The sequence below is a fragment of the Pan troglodytes genome, chromosome 9, assembly GCF_028858775.2.
Source record: "Pan troglodytes isolate AG18354 chromosome 9, NHGRI_mPanTro3-v2.0_pri, whole genome shotgun sequence".
Classification (NCBI taxonomy): Eukaryota; Metazoa; Chordata; class Mammalia; order Primates; family Hominidae; genus Pan; species Pan troglodytes.
In genome coordinates this window covers 136,093,418-136,112,063 of record NC_072407.2, presented here as the reverse complement: position 1 = coordinate 136,112,063, position 18,646 = coordinate 136,093,418, and the positions used below count along the sequence as shown (strand labels likewise).

The window sequence follows — 18,646 nt, the reverse complement described above, 5'->3', positions numbered from 1 at the left end:
CTGCACAATCACTCAGAAATCTTCCCAGGAGACCTGTGTGGTTTCCAAGGAGGAATGTTGTTTTCCCTGCTGGGTACACCTAGGTTTCCAGGTTTACTAAATGATTACCTCCTCGTCAGTGCGGATGTAGTTAACTCCATCTGGTTTCCCTGGGTTCTTGTAACTGTGAGGAGAAGAGAGCAGTTTAGCAACAGGGTTGTTATATTATTGCCAGCTTGAACTTCCCTTTTTTCACATAAGGCAGGCTCACCTTTCTCCATCCTGTTTATTGTTGATGAAGTAGCCACGTCTGTATGCACAGCAGATGCCCAACGTGATCAGGGCCAGTACAGCAAGGACAACCAGAACCCCCCCAATAATTCCGCCAATGTTCAGGTCATCTGAAGAAAAGGAGGTTTGGTGGAAGCCATGATACACACTATCTGTTATTTAAAAAGGCCCTGGCCCTGCTGTGCCTCCTTCCTTCACCCCAAACCCACTTGCCCCCTGACCCCTCAGGCCTACCCCAGCTAGAAGAGAGAACACTTACAATCCTTCTAGCCTAGAACATATAGGACACCATAACTCCTAACTTCACATGTGAAAAGCACTGAGACTTCTACAGTTGAAATGCAGTCGCACTGAAAAGTGTATTAAAGTGGGTTTGGCACTGTAGGCTTAAAAATCCTCTGGCTGAATGCCTGAGATTACTTATGGAGGAAATGGTTATGAGGACAAGATTAGGAGCCAGGATCCCAGGAAGAAAAGAATCCCTAATTTCCAGGGCCTCCCTTTGTTGCAGATTGCTGCGGGGAAGAAAGGTAGTTTCAAGCCTTAAAGAATCCGTCTCAAAAAACAAACAAACAAGTAAAGAATCCTAGGTAAGAACTAGAGCTTTGTCTCTGCCAGCTGCCTGACCTCCGATCTATAAGCCCTCTGAGAGGAAACTCCCTGGAACCCTTTTCTCATGTCTATACACTGGGCAAAGGCACTGGGTCACTTTCATATGGGGCTCTGGCAGCCGTTCCTTCAAGCAAGCAACACATGGAAAACTATGCAGGGAATTTATCAACAAGAGCCAAGTAACTTGGAAGTTTTAAAAAATCTCCTTTATCCTAGTGTATTGGTTCTCAAAGATGAATGTACACTTAAAAATCAACTTGCAGGCCGGGTGCAGTGGCTCATGCCTGTAATCCCAGCACTTTGGGAGGCCAAGGTGGGCAGATCACGAGGTCAGAGATTTGAGACCATCCTGGCTAAGGTGGTGAAACCCCGTCTCTACTAAAAATACAAAAAATTGCCTGAGCGTGGTGGCAGGCACCTGTAGTCCTAGCTACTCGGGAGGCTGAGGCAGGAGAAAGGTGTGAACCCGGGAGGCGGAGCTTGCAGTGAGCCGAGATTGTGCCACTGCACTCCAGCCTGGGTGACAGAGCGAGACTCCATCTCAAAAAAAAAAAAAAAAAAAAAAGTAAACTTGCAATCGTTTTTTTTTTTTTTTTTTTGAGACAGAGTCTTGCTCCGTCACCCAGGCTGGAGTGCTGTGGTGCAATCTCGGCTCACTGCAAGCTCCGCCTCCCGGGTTCAAGGGATCCTTCTGCCTCAGCCTCCCAAGTTACTGGGACTACAGGCGCCTGTCACCACACCAGGCTAATTTTTGTATTTTTAGTAGACACAGAGTTTTGGCATGTTGGCCAGGCTGGTCTTGAACTCCTGACCTCAGGTGATCCACCCGCCTCAGCCTCCCAGAGTGCTAGGATTATAGTATGAGACACCACGCCTGGCCATGCAATTTTGATGTTAAAATGTCAATTCCCAAGTTTCATCACTAAAAAGTCAATAGGCTAAAGTAGGTCTGGGGCAAAACTGCAGGAGAAAACAACCCTAGAGCAGAGTTTCTCAAACGTGACACATGAGAAGAATCCTTTGGAACGCTTGTCTCACACACAGACATTTCTAGCATATGTCTGAGGTGGGCTCGAATCTGTATGTGAAACAGTGGTCCCAAATGGGTATCACCAGGCAGTTTTGGAAAATGCTGCTCTGAGGAGAGCTCCAAATAGGGAGGAGGAAAGGATTCAAAAAATGCTCCTGGCTGGGCACAGTGGCTCATGCCTGTTAATCCCAGCACCTGGGGAGGCCGAGGCAGGAGGATTGCTTGAGGCCAGGAGTTTGAGACCAGCCTGGGCAACACAGTGAGACCCCGTATCTACAAAAAATAAAATTGGCTGAGCATGGTGGTGTGTGCCTGTTGTTCCAGCTACTCAGGAGACTGAGGTGGGAGAATGGCTTGAAGTCTGGGTTTGAGGATGCAGGGACCTGTGACTGCACCACTGCACTCCAGCCTGGGCAACAAAGCAAGACCCTGTGGTGTTTTTTGTTTTTTAAGAAAAAAAAAAAAAAGCTCCCCAAGTGATTTGGACACATCCTCTCTGCCCCCACCCTCCTCTCAACGCCCCTCCGTTAGGGGAACCAGAGCCCTGAGATAACATTACTCTAGGGGCTAAGCTTTGTCTGCAGGTAAAATTACTCGGGCTAAAACTCTGTCAGTTTTCTACAAGAGGGTTATAACTGGATAAATTTCTGGAGACCTGACACCACCTTACATTTTGATAATTCTATCAATTACCAAAGAATGGAGTTTACTAAACTTGCAGTGAAAGTTGCAAGGCTGGCCACGTTCCCAACACCAGCAGATCCCAGAAGGTTTTGTTTTGAGGACCTGCTTATCTGGACTCGGTTTTCTCAGCCTTCCCTTCACTGTGCAGTGGGTTCTGGTGGACCTAGGCAGCTCCAGAAGAAAGCTAACCCATGGCGGAAGAGTTCTCTAAGCTGATGGTATAATATTAAATTAAAATGTTCTATTCCCTTCCCAGTCTTGCGATGAAACCTCTTCAAAAAAGAAACTCACAGACTTCCATCTCCTGCTCCTCACACCTGGCTGAGCCTGCGTCATTGGAAGCAATGCAGTAGTACTGCCCAGAGTCGTCCTTGTGAACAGCAGTGAACACCTGTTTCAGGGAATGACAAGTAAATAATCGGACCCATCATGGGGCCGATTTCTGAGAGCACATCCAGCTGGGTCCAGAACTAGGTCGACACCTGCTCGCTTGCTTTCAGCTTCCCCAGCACTGTGCATGTTCCTCCCTGACCCACTCCCTGATACCTGCCTGACAGCTCCCCAACAACCAATCCCCTTGGGACTGGAGACACCAAAGCCTGGCAACATCCGAAATGGGAGGTGGAACCTTGCTTTTATTCTGGTAAAAGGGCTCTTCAATGATGACTGCTCCTGGGGCAACATTTTGGCAAAATGAACACAGAGGACCCTGTTAAAATCTGTCTGATGACTACGTGGAACTGGATGGTCCACAGATCAGAAGGTACCTCCCGGGAGAGAACCACATGCAGTAAAAGCCTGGTGTGGTTTGCTGGCCAGGTCACTTTGTCCTCTAGTGCATGACCAATCTGTTTCCTCTCCTCCCCCACCTCCCACCACCACCACTGGGTTATTTTGAAACAAATTCCAAACACCTTTTATCCATAAATACTTCAGTATCTCTACAAGACTGTAAAAAATCGTAACCACAATACCTTCATCATGCCTAAAGCAATGAACAGTTGCTTAATAGGTCATCAAATACCACCTAGTAATCCAATTTCCCCGATTGTCTAATGACTTTTACAGTTGATTATCCAATCAGGGCCCTAGTAACATTTGCTTAATATCCCTCTTCGGTCTCAATCTATGGTTTCTTTCTCTTCCTTATTTTACCCCCTAAGAATGTACTTGTTTATAAAAGGAAGAAGGGTCATTTTTCCTGTAGAATCCCTAACATTCTAGATTTTTGACTCCTGTCTTATCAAGAAGTTTCAGTATCTCTCCTAATAATTCTTCTTTTCACAATAAGCATCTCTTGCCCCAACAAAGACATCTCCATCCTCACCTCTTAGAAGAGATCTTACCAGAGTGCCTGTTTCAGAGTTTAAGTGGAAAGAAGAATTGCGAAATCTGGGATTGGCTCTGGAATCCGTGGGCAGTGGTACATCATTGCGATACCAGCTGTAGTGAGGCCGGGGGTGGCCCTCACTCTCCTGGCAGTGCAGTGTTGCCATCTTGCCTACTGGTACAGCCTTCGGCACTCTACAGACAGGGGTCACTGGCTTCACTGTGGGGAAAAAAAGGGGGTGGTGTTTAAGATCTCAGTGACAGGGCTCTATTCTTATTAAAGCCCAGAAGAAATCAGCTCCAAAGACAAGACAGCCAGTCGAGGGGTTCCCACGCCACTGCTGTTCCCAGGATCACAACTGCAGACTGACAAGCCACCGCTGCATCCTGCCCTCCCATATGTTAAAGCGCCTCCTCTAGCTGGTGGAAGGAAGTGACAGGAACTTCACTTCCCTTCTCACCTTCTACCCCAACTCAGGCAGTCTCAGCTCTCAACAGTTCTCCCCTCCCTAAGCCATGTGAAGCCCTCAGGGATACAATTCTAGAAGGAAAGAAACCAAGACACTAACTGATCTCTTGCATCCTATGGTGGCAATGTCTCACCTTCGCATGAGCTCCTACCTTGCACAGTTAACTCGATCACAATCTCATCAATTTCCTTGCGGTCATTTCGAGCAACGACCTCACAGCGATAAAGGGCTGAGTCTCTCCGTGTCACATTCCAGATCTTCAGGGATGTCTTCCCCAGTATTTCTGCACGACCTGCCAAGTCTCCTACAGAAAAGACACGAGGCACTAAAAAACTCTTTAAAGAAATCTTTGCCACTTGAAGAGGGTGGTTTCTGGGGCTAGCACTAGATGCCACAGCAGGGAAGCCTGCAGATCAATATTTATTTCTATTCCCGAGTACAGAAGTGAACTCTCTTGAGGACAGGAACCATGACCTATTCCTATCTGTAACCTAAACACCAAAAATAGTTCCTGGTGTGCAAGACACACTCATCACCATGTGTCTCCGTCATTAAAACCAGGAACTTCACCTCCTCCTCCTCCTCATTTCCAGGAAGGACCGCCCATGAATAGAAAAAAACACCACTAGAAAAACAACCAATGTTTCATAAATGATGCTGAGATAACTTGATATCCACTTGCAAACACATGAAGTTGAACCTCTCACTCCATATACAACAAAGACCTAACATAGGAGTTAAAACTATAAAACTCTTAGGAAAATGCATAAGCATAAATCCCTCATGACCTTGGATTGGGCAATGGTTTCTTAGATATGACACCAAAAGCACAAGCACACACTAAAAACAGTTACACCGGACTTCATCAAAATTCAAAGGACAAAGGCAGGTGAAAACACAATCCACACAATGGGAGAAATACCTGCAAATCGTACATCCAACCTAGCATCCAGAATAAAGAAAGAATTCACACTTCAGTAAGAAATAGACAACCTAATTTAAAAACTGGACATAAGGGTGGGTGCAGTGGTGCACACATGTAGTCTCAGCTACTCAGAAGGCTGAGGTGGGAGGATTATTTGAGCCTGGGAATTCATGTCCAGCCTGTGCAACACAGTGAGATCCTGTTTCTAGAAAAAAAAAATATTTTTAAATGGACATAAAATTTGAACAGACATTTCTCCAAAGAAAATACACAAATAAGACCCTCAACATCATTAGTCACCAGGAAATGCAAATCAAATCCACAAGACGCCGCTTCCGACCCACTAAGATGGCTAGAACTTAACAAGTCAGACAATAACAAATGTTGGTAAGGATGTGGGAAAATACACTGCTGGCAAGAGTGTAAAATCGTAAAGCAGCTTTGAAAAACACTCTGTCGGTTTTTTAAACAACTAAACATGCAACTACTGTAAGACTCAGCAATTGTACTCTTGGTCATTTATCCCAGAGAAATGAAAACTTAGGTTCACACAAAAACCTGTAAACAAATATTGATAGCAGCATTACTGATAATAGCCAAAAAGTGGAAACAACCCAAATGTCCATCAATAGAATGGGTAAAATAATGTGGTATATCTACAATGGAACATTATTCAGCCATAAAAAGAAATGAAGTACGGACACACGCTACAACACAGATGAACCTTGAAAACAGGATGCTGAGTGAAAGACGTCAGCCATGAAAGACCACAATTTCTATCCAGTGTCCAGAACAGGCAAATCCACAGAGACAGAAAGTGGAATCAGAGCTGCTAGGGATGCGGGAGGAGGACTGAGTACTGCCGGGTGCGGGCTTTCTCTGTGGGATGATGAAAATGTTCTGGAATTTGATAGTGGTGATGGTTGCACAACTGTGAGTATATTAAAATCCCCTGAATTGCACACTTTAAAAGGATGTGGTACGAATTACAGCTCCATAAAAAAACATTTTAAACATAAGACATAACACTTTCAAAGAAGCAGGAAGAACCTGGAAAACAACAAATAGGGGAAGGAGTTAGGAACACATGACACAAAAGAGTAGCAACTACTCATCGCGAAACCTGACAACTGCTGACAAGGACATGAAGGGCTTGCCATAATACACTAAAAACGGCACACTAAAAGATGCTTCCGATGGAGCACAGACATTGGCGACAACATTTTCGAATGGGAAGCTTTGTTATACAGCCACCCATTAGTGGAGGATTCGAACCTCTACCGTGTGAGAAAAGAGTAAATAAACCCCACCAGGGTGCCTCTGGTGCAGCCCTGCACTGAGGTGAGGAAAGAGGCCAAGTACAGCTGCATCCTCCCCAAGCCCCGGCATTCTGTGCAGGAAACCGTCTCCCTCAGCCTCCCCATCCCTGTGGCTAAGAGCAAAATGTTTAATCCCCAGAAAAGGAAAGTTCTTTAAAGAGTTTCTCACCTGGTTCCTCTGATGCTCTAACTACATGCTCAGGGTTTAGCAGGGTCAGCCTGAGTAGCCAAAGAAAACAGATCTGTGTTCTGAGAAGAACATTTCCATCACTCCAAAAATAAGAGGCAAAGGAGGGACTTCACGTGAGTGGGAAGCAAAACTCTTTTGAGGAGACTCAGGCTCCCGGCGACACTGAGAACCCAAAACAAGACTGTGTTGGAGCTGCTTCCACAAATCCCTCCCAACTCTCAACTTCTCTGAGAACTCCACAGGCTCCGACTCATGCACGAGCCTGCATGTGTACCTCCTGCAGCTCCCGCCCTCCTGTCAGAAAAAGGATGCCATCCTCCTCTCCAGCCACCTGCCTGCCTCCCTCTGTGCCCCTTGGCACAGCCAAGCCCCAGCAGGCCTCCCCTCGAGTCTCTCTCCCTGCCTGCACCCCAGCTTGGGGCCCCCCGCCAGCCTTCTCCCGGACTCTGCAGAAGGCCTCTGACTTGGGCCTCTGCTCTGAGTTGTGCCGCCTCCAATCTCTTCTCTACAGCAGCCACTTCAGTCTTCTGAAACATAGATGCAGCCACGGCACCTCCGCTGAGAGCCTCACAGCGGGCCCTCAGATACCGCCCATGCTCGCCTGGCATTCAGTGCAGTCTGCCTGGCCAGGCAACCTCTCCAGCCCCTCTCCTCCCTCTCTCCCTGTCCATGTACCGGCAACAGTGGGGAACTTGCAGTCTTTCCCATCAGCCAGTCCGTCTGTTGCTTCTGCGTCTTCATACACAGCATTCTCTCCTGACCACCACCTCCCTCCACACCATCTTGCCTGCTAAGCAGCCACCCTTCACACGGCACCCAGAGAGGCCACTTTGGGGAGCCTTCCCTGACCACCATCCTCCCACCCGGAGGATGTCACTTCCGGGTACCCCGTGTTTTCTCCCCATCGGCAACCCCAGCACCAAGCCAGAAACACAGTGGGTGGCTCAGTCTGTTTGTGCTGTGCCGTTGCTGAAACATATGGTCCTTCTCATTCACTCACCTACATCACTCACATCAGGATCATGAGAAGATGGCCTAGGAAAATGTTCACTTTGATTTCCCAAAGAGATGGGGCTGTGAGCAGATTAAGATCCTAGCTAATGAACTGCACTTGTTGATGCTGGGGGACAGGGACAGGGAGGCTTGATATACCATTTGCATTACTTTTGCATATATTTGAAATTTTCCATAATTAGAAATCTTTAAAAAAAAAAAAACGGTCCTAGCTACAGATGCAGGTTACCAGTCTGAGGTAAGTTTCTGGCCAAGAGTGTACACCCAGGTCTATGGACAGAGGAAAGGTCAGCAAGCAAGAGGACTACAGGATCATACCCTGAATTTTGTTGTCAAAAAACACATATGTGGTTTGTTCATCTTGAATTTTCTTCCACTCGATCCTGGGGTCACTTGTCTGCGAATCCGTAATGATGCAAGACAGTTCCACACCTAACACGCAAAGAAGAAAAAGAGCTCTCGGTGAATGTGGAGTGCTTCTAGGTTCAGCTGCACCCAGACCCTGCAAGCTCTAATTCAAGAGGCCTTTCATGCAGATTAAAAACGTAGCCAACTCCACACTCCAAGAGACTTTGAGAAAGGATTTTTTGCCAGAAAATCAATAAAGATAATTAGCAAGGATTTTACTACATAGTGTACCCCCTCCCTTAAACACCCTGCTTGTATATAAGAAATTTCTTGGCCAGGCGCGGTGGCTCACACCTGTAATCTTAGCACTTTGGGAGGCCAAGGAGGGTGGATCACCTGAGGTCAGGAGTTTGAGACCAGTCAGGCCAAACATGGCAAAACCCCATACAAAAATCAGCTAGGCGTGGTGGCGGGTGCCTGTAATCCCAGCTACTCAGGAGGCTGAGGCAGGAGAATCGCTTGAACCCAGGAGGCAGAGGCTGCAGTGAGCCAAGATTGCGTCACTACACTCCAGCCTGGGCAACAGGAGCGAGACTCCATCTCAAAAAGAAAAAAGAAATTTCTTTGTTGTGTGATCACAAAGCCAGGCAGGAGTGCGATGACAGCTGATGGAAAACCGCACAGGGCTCACTGCCGGCCTGCTGATGCCATGCTTCTAGGCCTGTGCACCGCAGAGCAGTCCACCCGGGACATCTCCCTGGCACACTACAGAGACAGATGTGTCCTGAGTTGGCTGCAAGACACCAAATGTCCAGTAGATGGTGCCCATTATCCTAGGCATTTCGTTTGTACTTACTTTCAAATTCCTGTACCACTGGGGTTCGATTGCTGGATTTGAGATTTACAGCCCCTATCAGGCAGCCTGAAGGAGAAAGAAAAGTAAAATCAGAGAAAATGTATCTCAAACGGCAGAGAAACCTTGCACTGAGGTCAGGTTTTCCCGTCTGCGTAGGCTATGGTTACTAACCACAGAGGATGGAAAAATATTCCACAATAAAGTCTCTTAGGTAAGCCAAGTTAACTGCTTTCTCTCTCAAATCTGACCTTCACTGGAAGGAGCCAAGGGAAAGAGAAGAGTTCTAAGAACTCCTTCTCCTTTCTAGTCCCAGAACAAAGCCCTCAGAGCTTTAAAGCCTTTGTCTAAGCATTTCCTATTGACCCTTCGACACCTCTCCTCCCAGACCTGCCCGGGCCTTCTGCCCTTCCTCCCTCCATCATCCCCTCTTCCCCAGGCTTCCAATCCTGCACAGGCACCCTCAGTGGCACGTGATATGGGCCAGACTCTTGGGCTGGAACTCTTCCCTTCGGGACGGCATCAACACTCTCTGGGTATGGTTATCAACCAGCTAGGAGTCCACCTCGCTGTATGAGCAACCCGGTGGTTCCAGTCCACGAAGTTTTCACCGGTCTTTGTTGAAATGAGAAAAATAATAATATAACACGGTAATTTTCACGAAGCTGAGTTTATATCATTGATGAAAGCAAGATAACTACTTGCATGGCAATCCCTTTCAAAACTAGCATCTGATTCCTTATGGGTTTGGGCAAACATCAGACACCTGTTTACCATGGTCTCAAAAGTTCTCAACTAATCTTGGAGAGAAGATCAAGTAGGTACATGGACTACCTACAACATAGTATTCTTTAGCTGCCATGCCTCCAATAAAACATGCCATCCCCAAAGAAGGCCTTCATACAGAACACCTTGATGAAGGTCTCTGGGTCCTGGCTTATGATCACCGCTAAAGAAAATCACAGAGCAACTCTGCTCCAAGCTGCTTTAACTCCTTGCATACTGGGCAGCCTCACACAGCCCATTCTTTTCCTTTCTCTTCTTTAATGGCCCAGCTACATGGATCTTTTCTTTCTAAATAGTCAGATTTCACTAATTCTAGCAAAAGCCCTAAACAATAATTCAACAAAAAGGGATGGAAAACAGAAGTGTAATATACCTGAATTGCTATTGGTTCCTAAAACACTTCTACAAAAAGTTATACAACAAAGGACAAGTGAAGATAACGTTATTTTGTTTGGATAACCATGGCTACTCCCTCTGGGAGCCAGAAATACATCCCATGCATGTGCAGCCCCTTCTACTTCTCCTTCAAAATGAAAGCGCCCAGTGATGCACTAGTAAAGAATGATATGTGAGGCTCCGAGTCTCTACCAAGGCCACACGGGCTCCTTCTAAGGAAAGTGGCCACAAACATTTCTCTCAGTATGAGCACCACGACTTCAACAGGACGCCACCACTGGCTCTAAGGGACTATCGGCCATAAACATTTCTCTCAGTATGAGCACCACGACTTCGAGGAGACGCCACCACTGGCTCTAAGGGACTATTGGCCATAAACATTTCTCTCAGTATGAGCACCATGACTTCGACGAGACGCCACCACTGGCTCTAAGGGACTAGTGGCCATAAACATTTCTCTCAGTTATGAGCACCACGACTTCGACGGGACGCCACCACTGGCTCTAACGGACTATTGGCCATAAACATTTCTCTCAGTATGAGCACCACGACTTCGACAGGACGCCACCACTGGCTCTAAGGGACTACTGGCCATAAACATTTCTCTCAGTATGAGCACCACGACTTCGACAGGACGCCACCACTGGCTCTAAGGGACTACTGGCCATAAACATTTCTCTCAGTATGAGCACCACGACTTCGACGGGACGCCACCACTGGCTCTAAGGGACTAGTGGCCATAAACATTTCAGTATGAGCGCCACGACTTCGACGGGACGCCACCACTGGCTCTAAGGGACTAGTGGCCATAAACATTTCAGTATGAGCGCCACGACTTCGACGAGACGCCACCACTGGCTCTAAGGGACTATTGGCCATAAACATTTCTCTCAGTTATGAGCACCACGACTTCGACGAGACGCCACCACTGGCTCTAAGGGACTATTGGCCATAAACATTTCTCTCAGTATGAGCACCATGACTTCGACGAGACGCCACCACTGGCTCTAAGGGACTAGTGGCCATAAACATTTCTCTCAGTTATGAGCACCACGACTTCGACGGGACGCCACCACTGGCTCTAAGGGACTAGTGGCCATAAACATTTCAGTATGAGCGCCACGACTTCGACGGGACGCCACCACTGGCTCTAAGGGACTAGTGGCCATAAACATTTCAGTATGAGCGCCACGACTTCGACGAGACGCCACCACTGGCTCTAAGGGACTATTGGCCATAAACATTTCTCTCAGTTATGAGCACCACGACTTCGACGAGACGCCACCACTGGCTCTAAGGGACTATTGGCCATAAACATTTCTCTCAGTATGAGCACCATGACTTCGACGAGACGCCACCACTGGCTCTAAGGGACTAGTGGCCATAAACATTTCTCTCAGTTATGAGCACCACGACTTCGACGGGACGCCACCACTGGCTCTAAGGGACTAGTGGCCATAAACATTTCAGTATGAGCGCCACGACTTCGACGGGACGCCACCACTGGCTCTAAGGGACTAGTGGCCATAAACATTTCTCTCAGTTATGAGCACCACGACTTCGACGAGACGCCACCACTGGCTCTAAGGGACTATTGGCCATAAACATTTCTCTCAGTATGAGCACCATGACTTCGACGAGACGCCACCACTGGCTCTAAGGGACTAGTGGCCATAAACATTTCTCTCAGTTATGAGCACCACGACTTCGACGGGACGCCACCACTGGCTCTAAGGGACTAGTGGCCATAAACATTTCTCTCAGTTATGAGCACCACGACTTCGACGAGACGCCACCACTGGCTCTAAGGGACTATTGGCCATAAACATTTCTCTCAGTATGAGCACCATGACTTCGACGAGACGCCACCACTGGCTCTAAGGGACTAGTGGCCATAAACATTTCTCTCAGTTATGAGCACCACGACTTCGACGAGACGCCACCACTGGCTCTAAGGGACTACTGGCCATAAACATTTCTCTCAGTATGAGCACCACGACTTCGACGAGACGCCACCACTGGCTCTAAGGGACTATTGGCCATAAACATTTCAGTATGAGCGCCACGACTTCGACGAGACGCCACCACTGGCTCTAAGGGACTATTGGCCATAAACATTTCAGTATGAGCGCCACGACTTCGACGAGACGCCACCACTGGCTCTAAGGGACTATTGGCCATAAACATTTCTCTCAGTATGAGCACCATGACTTCGACGAGACGCCACCACTGGCTCTAAGGGACTAGTGGCCATAAACATTTCTCTCAGTATGAGCACCACGACTTCGACGAGACGCCACCACTGGCTCTAAGGGACTATTGGCCATAAACATTTCTCTCAGTATGAGCACCATGACTTCGACGAGACGCCACCACTGGCTCTAAGGGACTAGTGGCCATAAACATTTCTCTCAGTTATGAGCACCACGACTTCGACGAGACGCCACCACTGGCTCTAAGGGACTATTGGCCATAAACATTTCTCTCAGTATGAGCACCACGACTTCGACGAGACGCCACCACTGGCTCTAAGGGACTATTGGCCATAAACATTTCAGTATGAGCGCCACGACTTCGACGAGACGCCACCACTGGCTCTAAGGGACTATTGGCCATAAACATTTCAGTATGAGCGCCACGACTTCGACGAGACGCCACCACTGGCTCTAAGGGACTATTGGCCATAAACATTTCTCTCAGTATGAGCACCATGACTTCGACGAGACGCCACCACTGGCTCTAAGGGACTAGTGGCCATAAACATTTCTCTCAGTATGAGCGCCACGACTTCGATGAGACGCCACCACTGGCTCTAAGGGACTAGTGGCCATAAACATTTCTCTCAGTATGAGCACCATGACTTCGACGAGACGCCACCACTGGCTCTAAGGGACTAGTGGCCATAAACATTTCAGTATGAGCGCCACGACTTCGACGAGATGCCACCACTGGCTCTAAGGGACTATTGTCCATAAACATTTCTCTCAGTATGAGCACCATGACTTCGACGAGACGCCACCACTGGCTCTAAGGGACTAGTGGCCATAAAAATTTCTCTCAGTATGAGCACCACGACTTCAACGGGACGCCACCACTGGCTCTAAGGGACTATTGGCCATAAACATTTCTCTCAGTATGAGCACCACGACTTCGACGGGACGCCACCACTGGCTCTAAGGGACTAGTGGCCATAAACATTTCAGTATGAGCGCCACGACTTCGACGAGACGCCACCACTGGCTCTAAGGGACTATTGGCCATAAACATTTCTCTCAGTATGAGCACCATGACTTCGATGAGACGCCACCACTGGCTCTAAGGGACTATTGGCCATAAACATTTCTCTCAGTATGAGCACCACGACTTCGACGAGACGCCACCACTGGCTCTAAGGGACTATGACCAGAGATCAGCTCTGGCCCAAAGACCATCAAGGACCTGAGAGGTGAGTCATGAGAGCACTGCTCACCTGGATGATGACTGGACAACCCAATCACATCTTTTCTCTTAAGAAGTATGAAGCCAAGAGAAATAAGAAAATGGGAGAGATTATAGTCTAGAGAAATAGAAGTATATTGTAAGGAGATACAGGCTGATTGGTCAAAATGGTGGAAATACTAGAGTTGGTAACAACAGGTGAACTAGAGGACATAAAAGGTAAATGGTGTTTAATTTTCGTGAAGGCCAACTGAGATATGTATCTTTATAATAAACTTGGAAGGTAAACTAAACCAATTTGTTTCTTACAACCTCAAAGAAGCTAAATAATGGCAATCGTCACTTCTTTTATCCCTCTGCATTATGGCAAAAAAATGAATGCTTTATACTTCTTTTTTTTTTTTTTGAGACAGAGTCTCGCTCTGTCAGCCAGGCTGGAGTGCAGTGGCGCAACCTCGGCTCACTGCAAGCTCCGCCTCTTGGGTTCACACCATTCTCCTGCCTCAGCCTCCCAAGTAGCTGGGACTACAGGCGCCCTACAGGCGCCCACCACCATGCCCGGCTAATTTTTTGTATTTTTAGTAGAGATGGGGTTTCACCGTGTTAGCCAGGATGGTCTCGATCTCCTGACCTTGTGATCCGTCCGCCTCGGCCTCCCAAAGTGCTGGGATTACAGGCGTGAGCCACCGCGCCCGGCCTCTTTATACTTCTTAATGAAGCCTTGGCCTGACCACTCTCTTGTTCAACTATCCTAGGTAAGTTTCACAAGCAGCTTTGTATTTTATTTTTCATGAACTACACATGAGATTTAAATACAGGTAGCTTTTTATGCCAATCCTAGAAGGCAGTATATCCCAGGAAGACTCCAGAGCAGAGGGCCCCTACAAGTCACGTAAAGTTCTAGCTTAAATGACTATCTGCAATGGCTGGGCACTACATCAGATAAGGTCCCAAGCTGAGAGTCCTTCCTCACAATTCTCCTTCTATTTCCAAATAATCCTTAAATTTACTAATACTGTAGAGCTCCTTTCTTGCCCATCCCCAACAGACCAAGGTGCCACTTTAAAATGTAGTAGTAACTGTATAAAAGAATGGTAGTGTGAGGATTGGAAGGTACAAATATAACACGTGAAGACATCGTAAGTAACTCATCCAGAATCCTGCCCAATGCCTGGGGATAAGATTCGGACAGAAGTACTTAGGAGATGGGTTCTGGGAGCCCACTTGCACTGGTGGCTGCTGAAGTTTAATTGTGCACACACTGAATCCAGTGCTACAGGAATACTCATACTGAAGTTACATTATTTAAGAGTGAGGAAAGGGTTTTTTGGAAGGCGGAAAAAGGAAAACTGCTAATTTGTCAAATGCTGTTATTCCTATTCAATTTCCTGTCTGTTTTGGCCTGTTCATCATACTCTTAAGCTCTCTGGGAGATTCCATTCATTCAGCAGTTTTTGTTTTGTTTTTTGAGACAGTTTCACTCTTGTCACCCAGGCTGGAGTGCAATGGTGTGATCTCGGCTCAATGTAACCTCCGCCTCCCAGGTTCAAGCAATTCTCCTGTCTCAGCCTCCCAAGTAGCTGGGATTACAGGTGCCTGCCACCACACCTGGCTAATTTTTGCATTTTTAGTAGAGATGGGGTTTCACCACGTTGGCCAGACTGGTCTCGAACTCCTGATCTCAGGTGTTCTACCCGCCTCGGCCCCCCAAAGTGCTAGAATTACAGGGGTGGGCCACCGCGCCTGGCCATTCAACAGCTTTTATTTATCTGTTATTATATACTAGATACCTGTCTAGATATTAGGGCTAATACATGAATAAAATATATAAAAATCTATTAGCTGGGCATCACACCTGTAATCCCAGCTACTCAGCAGGCTGACACAGGAGAATCACTTGAACCCAGGAGGTGGGGGTTACAGTGAGCTGAGATCAGGCCACTGCACTCCAGCTTGGGCGACAGAGTGAGACTCCATCTCAAAAAAAAGAAAAAAAAAAAAAGGATAGATAAAAATCTGTGCTCTCATGGAGCTAACATTTTAGGATTAAAAAAATACCATATTTATTCATCTTTATTACATTTCAACGTCTGATTGCAAAACTTATTACAAAGCTAGATGATCAAAACAGTGTGGGGTCCCCCCACAGCATAAAGACAGACATACAGATCAAAGGAATAGAACAGAAAGCCCAAAAATAAATCCTTGCATATATGGTCAAATGATTTTCCACAAGGATGCCAACATCATTTAATGGAGAAAGGACAACCTTTCCAACAACGGTGCTGGGAAAACTGGATATCCACATGCAAAATGATGAAGTTAGACCCTTATATTAAGTCAAATACAGAAATTAGCTTAAAACATATAAAACACCTAAATTTAAGAGCTAAAACTATTAAATTTAAGAGCTAAAACTATAAAATTTTGGAAGAACGCATAGAGAAACATCTTCATGACACTGGGTTAGGCAATGATTTGATACAACACCAACAGCATAGACAACAAAAGAACAAAATAGGTAAACTGGACTTCATCAAAAAAAATTTAAACATCAAAGGACACTACCAAGAAAGTGAAAAGACAACATACAGAATGGGAGAAAATATGTACAAAGCATATATATATGATAAGGGATTAACATCCACAATATATAAAGAACTCCTACAACTCACCGACAAAAAAAAACACAATTGAACAAATTTTAAAATGGGCAAAGAATTCAAATAGACATGCCTCCAAAGAAGATATACCATGAAAAGTTGCTCAACATCACTAGCCTTTAAGGAAATTAAATCTAAACCACAATGAGATACCACTTCACATCCATTAGGATGGTTATGATTTCTTTTAAAGGGGGGAAATAATAAGCGTTGGTGAGGGTGTGGAGAATCCCAAACCCTGTACACTGCTGATGGGAATGTAAAATGGTGCAGCCACCATGAAAAGCTTGGCAGTTCCTTGAAAAGTTAAACACAGAATTACTATACAATCCAAATACTGTACGATGTAATTCTTATTCTTCCTCCTTTATAGCTAAGGTACTTTCCCCCTCTGTCTTATGTTTTATTTATCTTTGATTTTCTGCAGTGTGATTATGATATGCCTAGATGTTGATTTTTTTTTTTTTTTTTTTTTTGGCATTTATCCTGTTTGGTGTTTTCTGAGCTTCATGGATCTGTGGTTTAGTGTCTGGCATTAATTTGGGGAAATTCTCAGTCATAATTGCTTCAAATATTTTTGTTCTCATCTTCTGTTTCTGGTATTATCATTTACAAGTATGTTAATCTTCTGTAGTTGCCCCACACTTCTTGTATATTCTGTTCCATTTTTTAGGCCATCTTTCTCTCTGTGCCTTCAGTTTTGGATGTTTCTGTTGGCATATCCTCAAGCTCAGAGGTTGAGTCCATCAAAAACATTTTTCGTTTCTGCTAGTTTTTTTTATCTCTAGTGATTCGTTTTGATTCTTTCTAAAAATTTCCATCTCTCTGCTTGCACTGTCCATCTGTTCTTGCATGTTATCTACTTATGTTATCTACTTTTCCCATTAGAACCCTTAGCATATTAATCAGAGTTGTTTTAAATGCCCAGTCTGATAATTCCAACATCTCTTCCATATCAGAGTTCTGATGCTTGCTCCATTTCCTCAAACTGTTTTTGCTTTTTAGTATGCCTTGTACTTTTTGCTGAAAGCCAGACATGATTACCCAGGAAAATAAACTGTAGTAAACAAGGCTTTAGTGTTGTGGTGGTAAGGTGTGTGTGTAGGGGGGAAGGATTCTATAGACCTATGATTAGGTCTCAGTCTTTCAGTAAGACTATACCCTTGGGCTGTGACCTTCACCACTGTGTCTCAGTCCCCACTCCCCTTGGGTGGAAAGATGACTAGAGGCGGCTGGAGTTAAGTATCTAACAAGTGGGATTTCTTCCTGAAACACATAAAAATCAATTACAGTATTACAACATATTAATAAAGTTGGGATGACATGATCATCCCAACTAATGCAGAAAAAGCATCTGAACTAATGCAACAACCTTTCAAGATAAAAACACTCAGTAAACTAGGAATAGAGAGAACTTTCTATAGATGATAAAGGTCATATATGAAAAACCTATAGTTGACAGCATATTCAGTGGTGAAAGACTCAAAAGTTTTTCCCCTACAATCAGGAACAAGACAACGATGCCCACTTTCACCACTTCTATTCAACATGATATTGGAATTTCTAGCAAGAGCAGTTTGTCAAGAAAAGGACAAAAAAGGAATCAAAGTTGGAAAGGAAGTAGGAAAATTATCTCTGTTTGTAGCTGGCATGATCTTAGATGTAGAAAACCCTACATATTCCACACACCAAAAATATTAGAATAAATAAATGAGTTCACCAAGGCTGCAGGATACAAAACCAACATGCAGAACTTCTGGTTCTCAGTCTAGCATGCAAACAGCTTGGAAACCCTCATCCATCTTGACAACAAGTAAAAAGCTGAACAACCTGAAAATCAACTCTTCTTAGATTTGTCAGAGAAGTGAGGTCACAGGTCAAAACACTGTCTCCAGATTGGAGAGACAGACAGGCAGATAAAGAATCCCAACCTGCAGAGCAGAAACTCAGGAGAAGAAGCCTCTGCAGGAACCACCAGTACCAGAGAAGGAAAACCTAAACTATAATTGATGAATCATTGGAGGCTCAGTGCCAACAAGTCTGAGAGTTAAAAACTCTATGGGGCCCAGTCTTAGCAGGCCCCCACAGACATTCTCGTGAGCTTTATCTCCAGGGGCCCTCCCTGGTTCTCTCAGTGAAGACGGGAGAAAAATCCCCTCATACTCCTGGCATAGGGAGGGGAAATGTTAGCCATTTTGAAATACCTCTGAAGCATTCTGTCCTTAACAAGGCCTGCCCAAAAGAGAAATTGTCTTACCAGAGTCTAACCTACTGGGATTTAATCAGGACCTGGATTTGTGTTATAATTTCTTCAAAAAT

The 18,646-nt window shown here is 45.7% G+C and overlaps 1 protein-coding gene across 2 annotated transcripts in view; it reads right to left on the bottom strand.

Moving 5' to 3' along the window:
• The window catches only part of JAM3 (junctional adhesion molecule 3), an 84,995-nt gene that overhangs the window by 2,806 nt on the left and 63,543 nt on the right, over positions 1–18,646 (bottom strand). The window contains exons 2-8 of one of the 2 annotated variants that reach the window (XM_529458.9): positions 9,048–9,113; positions 8,162–8,275; positions 4,547–4,699; positions 3,943–4,145; positions 2,888–2,987; positions 251–380; positions 109–163 (exon numbers count right to left, since the gene is read on the bottom strand). In XM_529458.9, the coding sequence (XP_529458.4) occupies positions 109–163; positions 251–380; positions 2,888–2,987; positions 3,943–4,145; positions 4,547–4,699; positions 8,162–8,275; positions 9,048–9,113 (821 nt within the window). The remainder of the gene's footprint in view (positions 1–108; positions 164–250; positions 381–2,887; positions 2,988–3,942; positions 4,146–4,546; positions 4,700–8,161; positions 8,276–9,047; positions 9,114–18,646) is intronic. The other variant, XM_054662869.2, reaches the window with a different exon arrangement.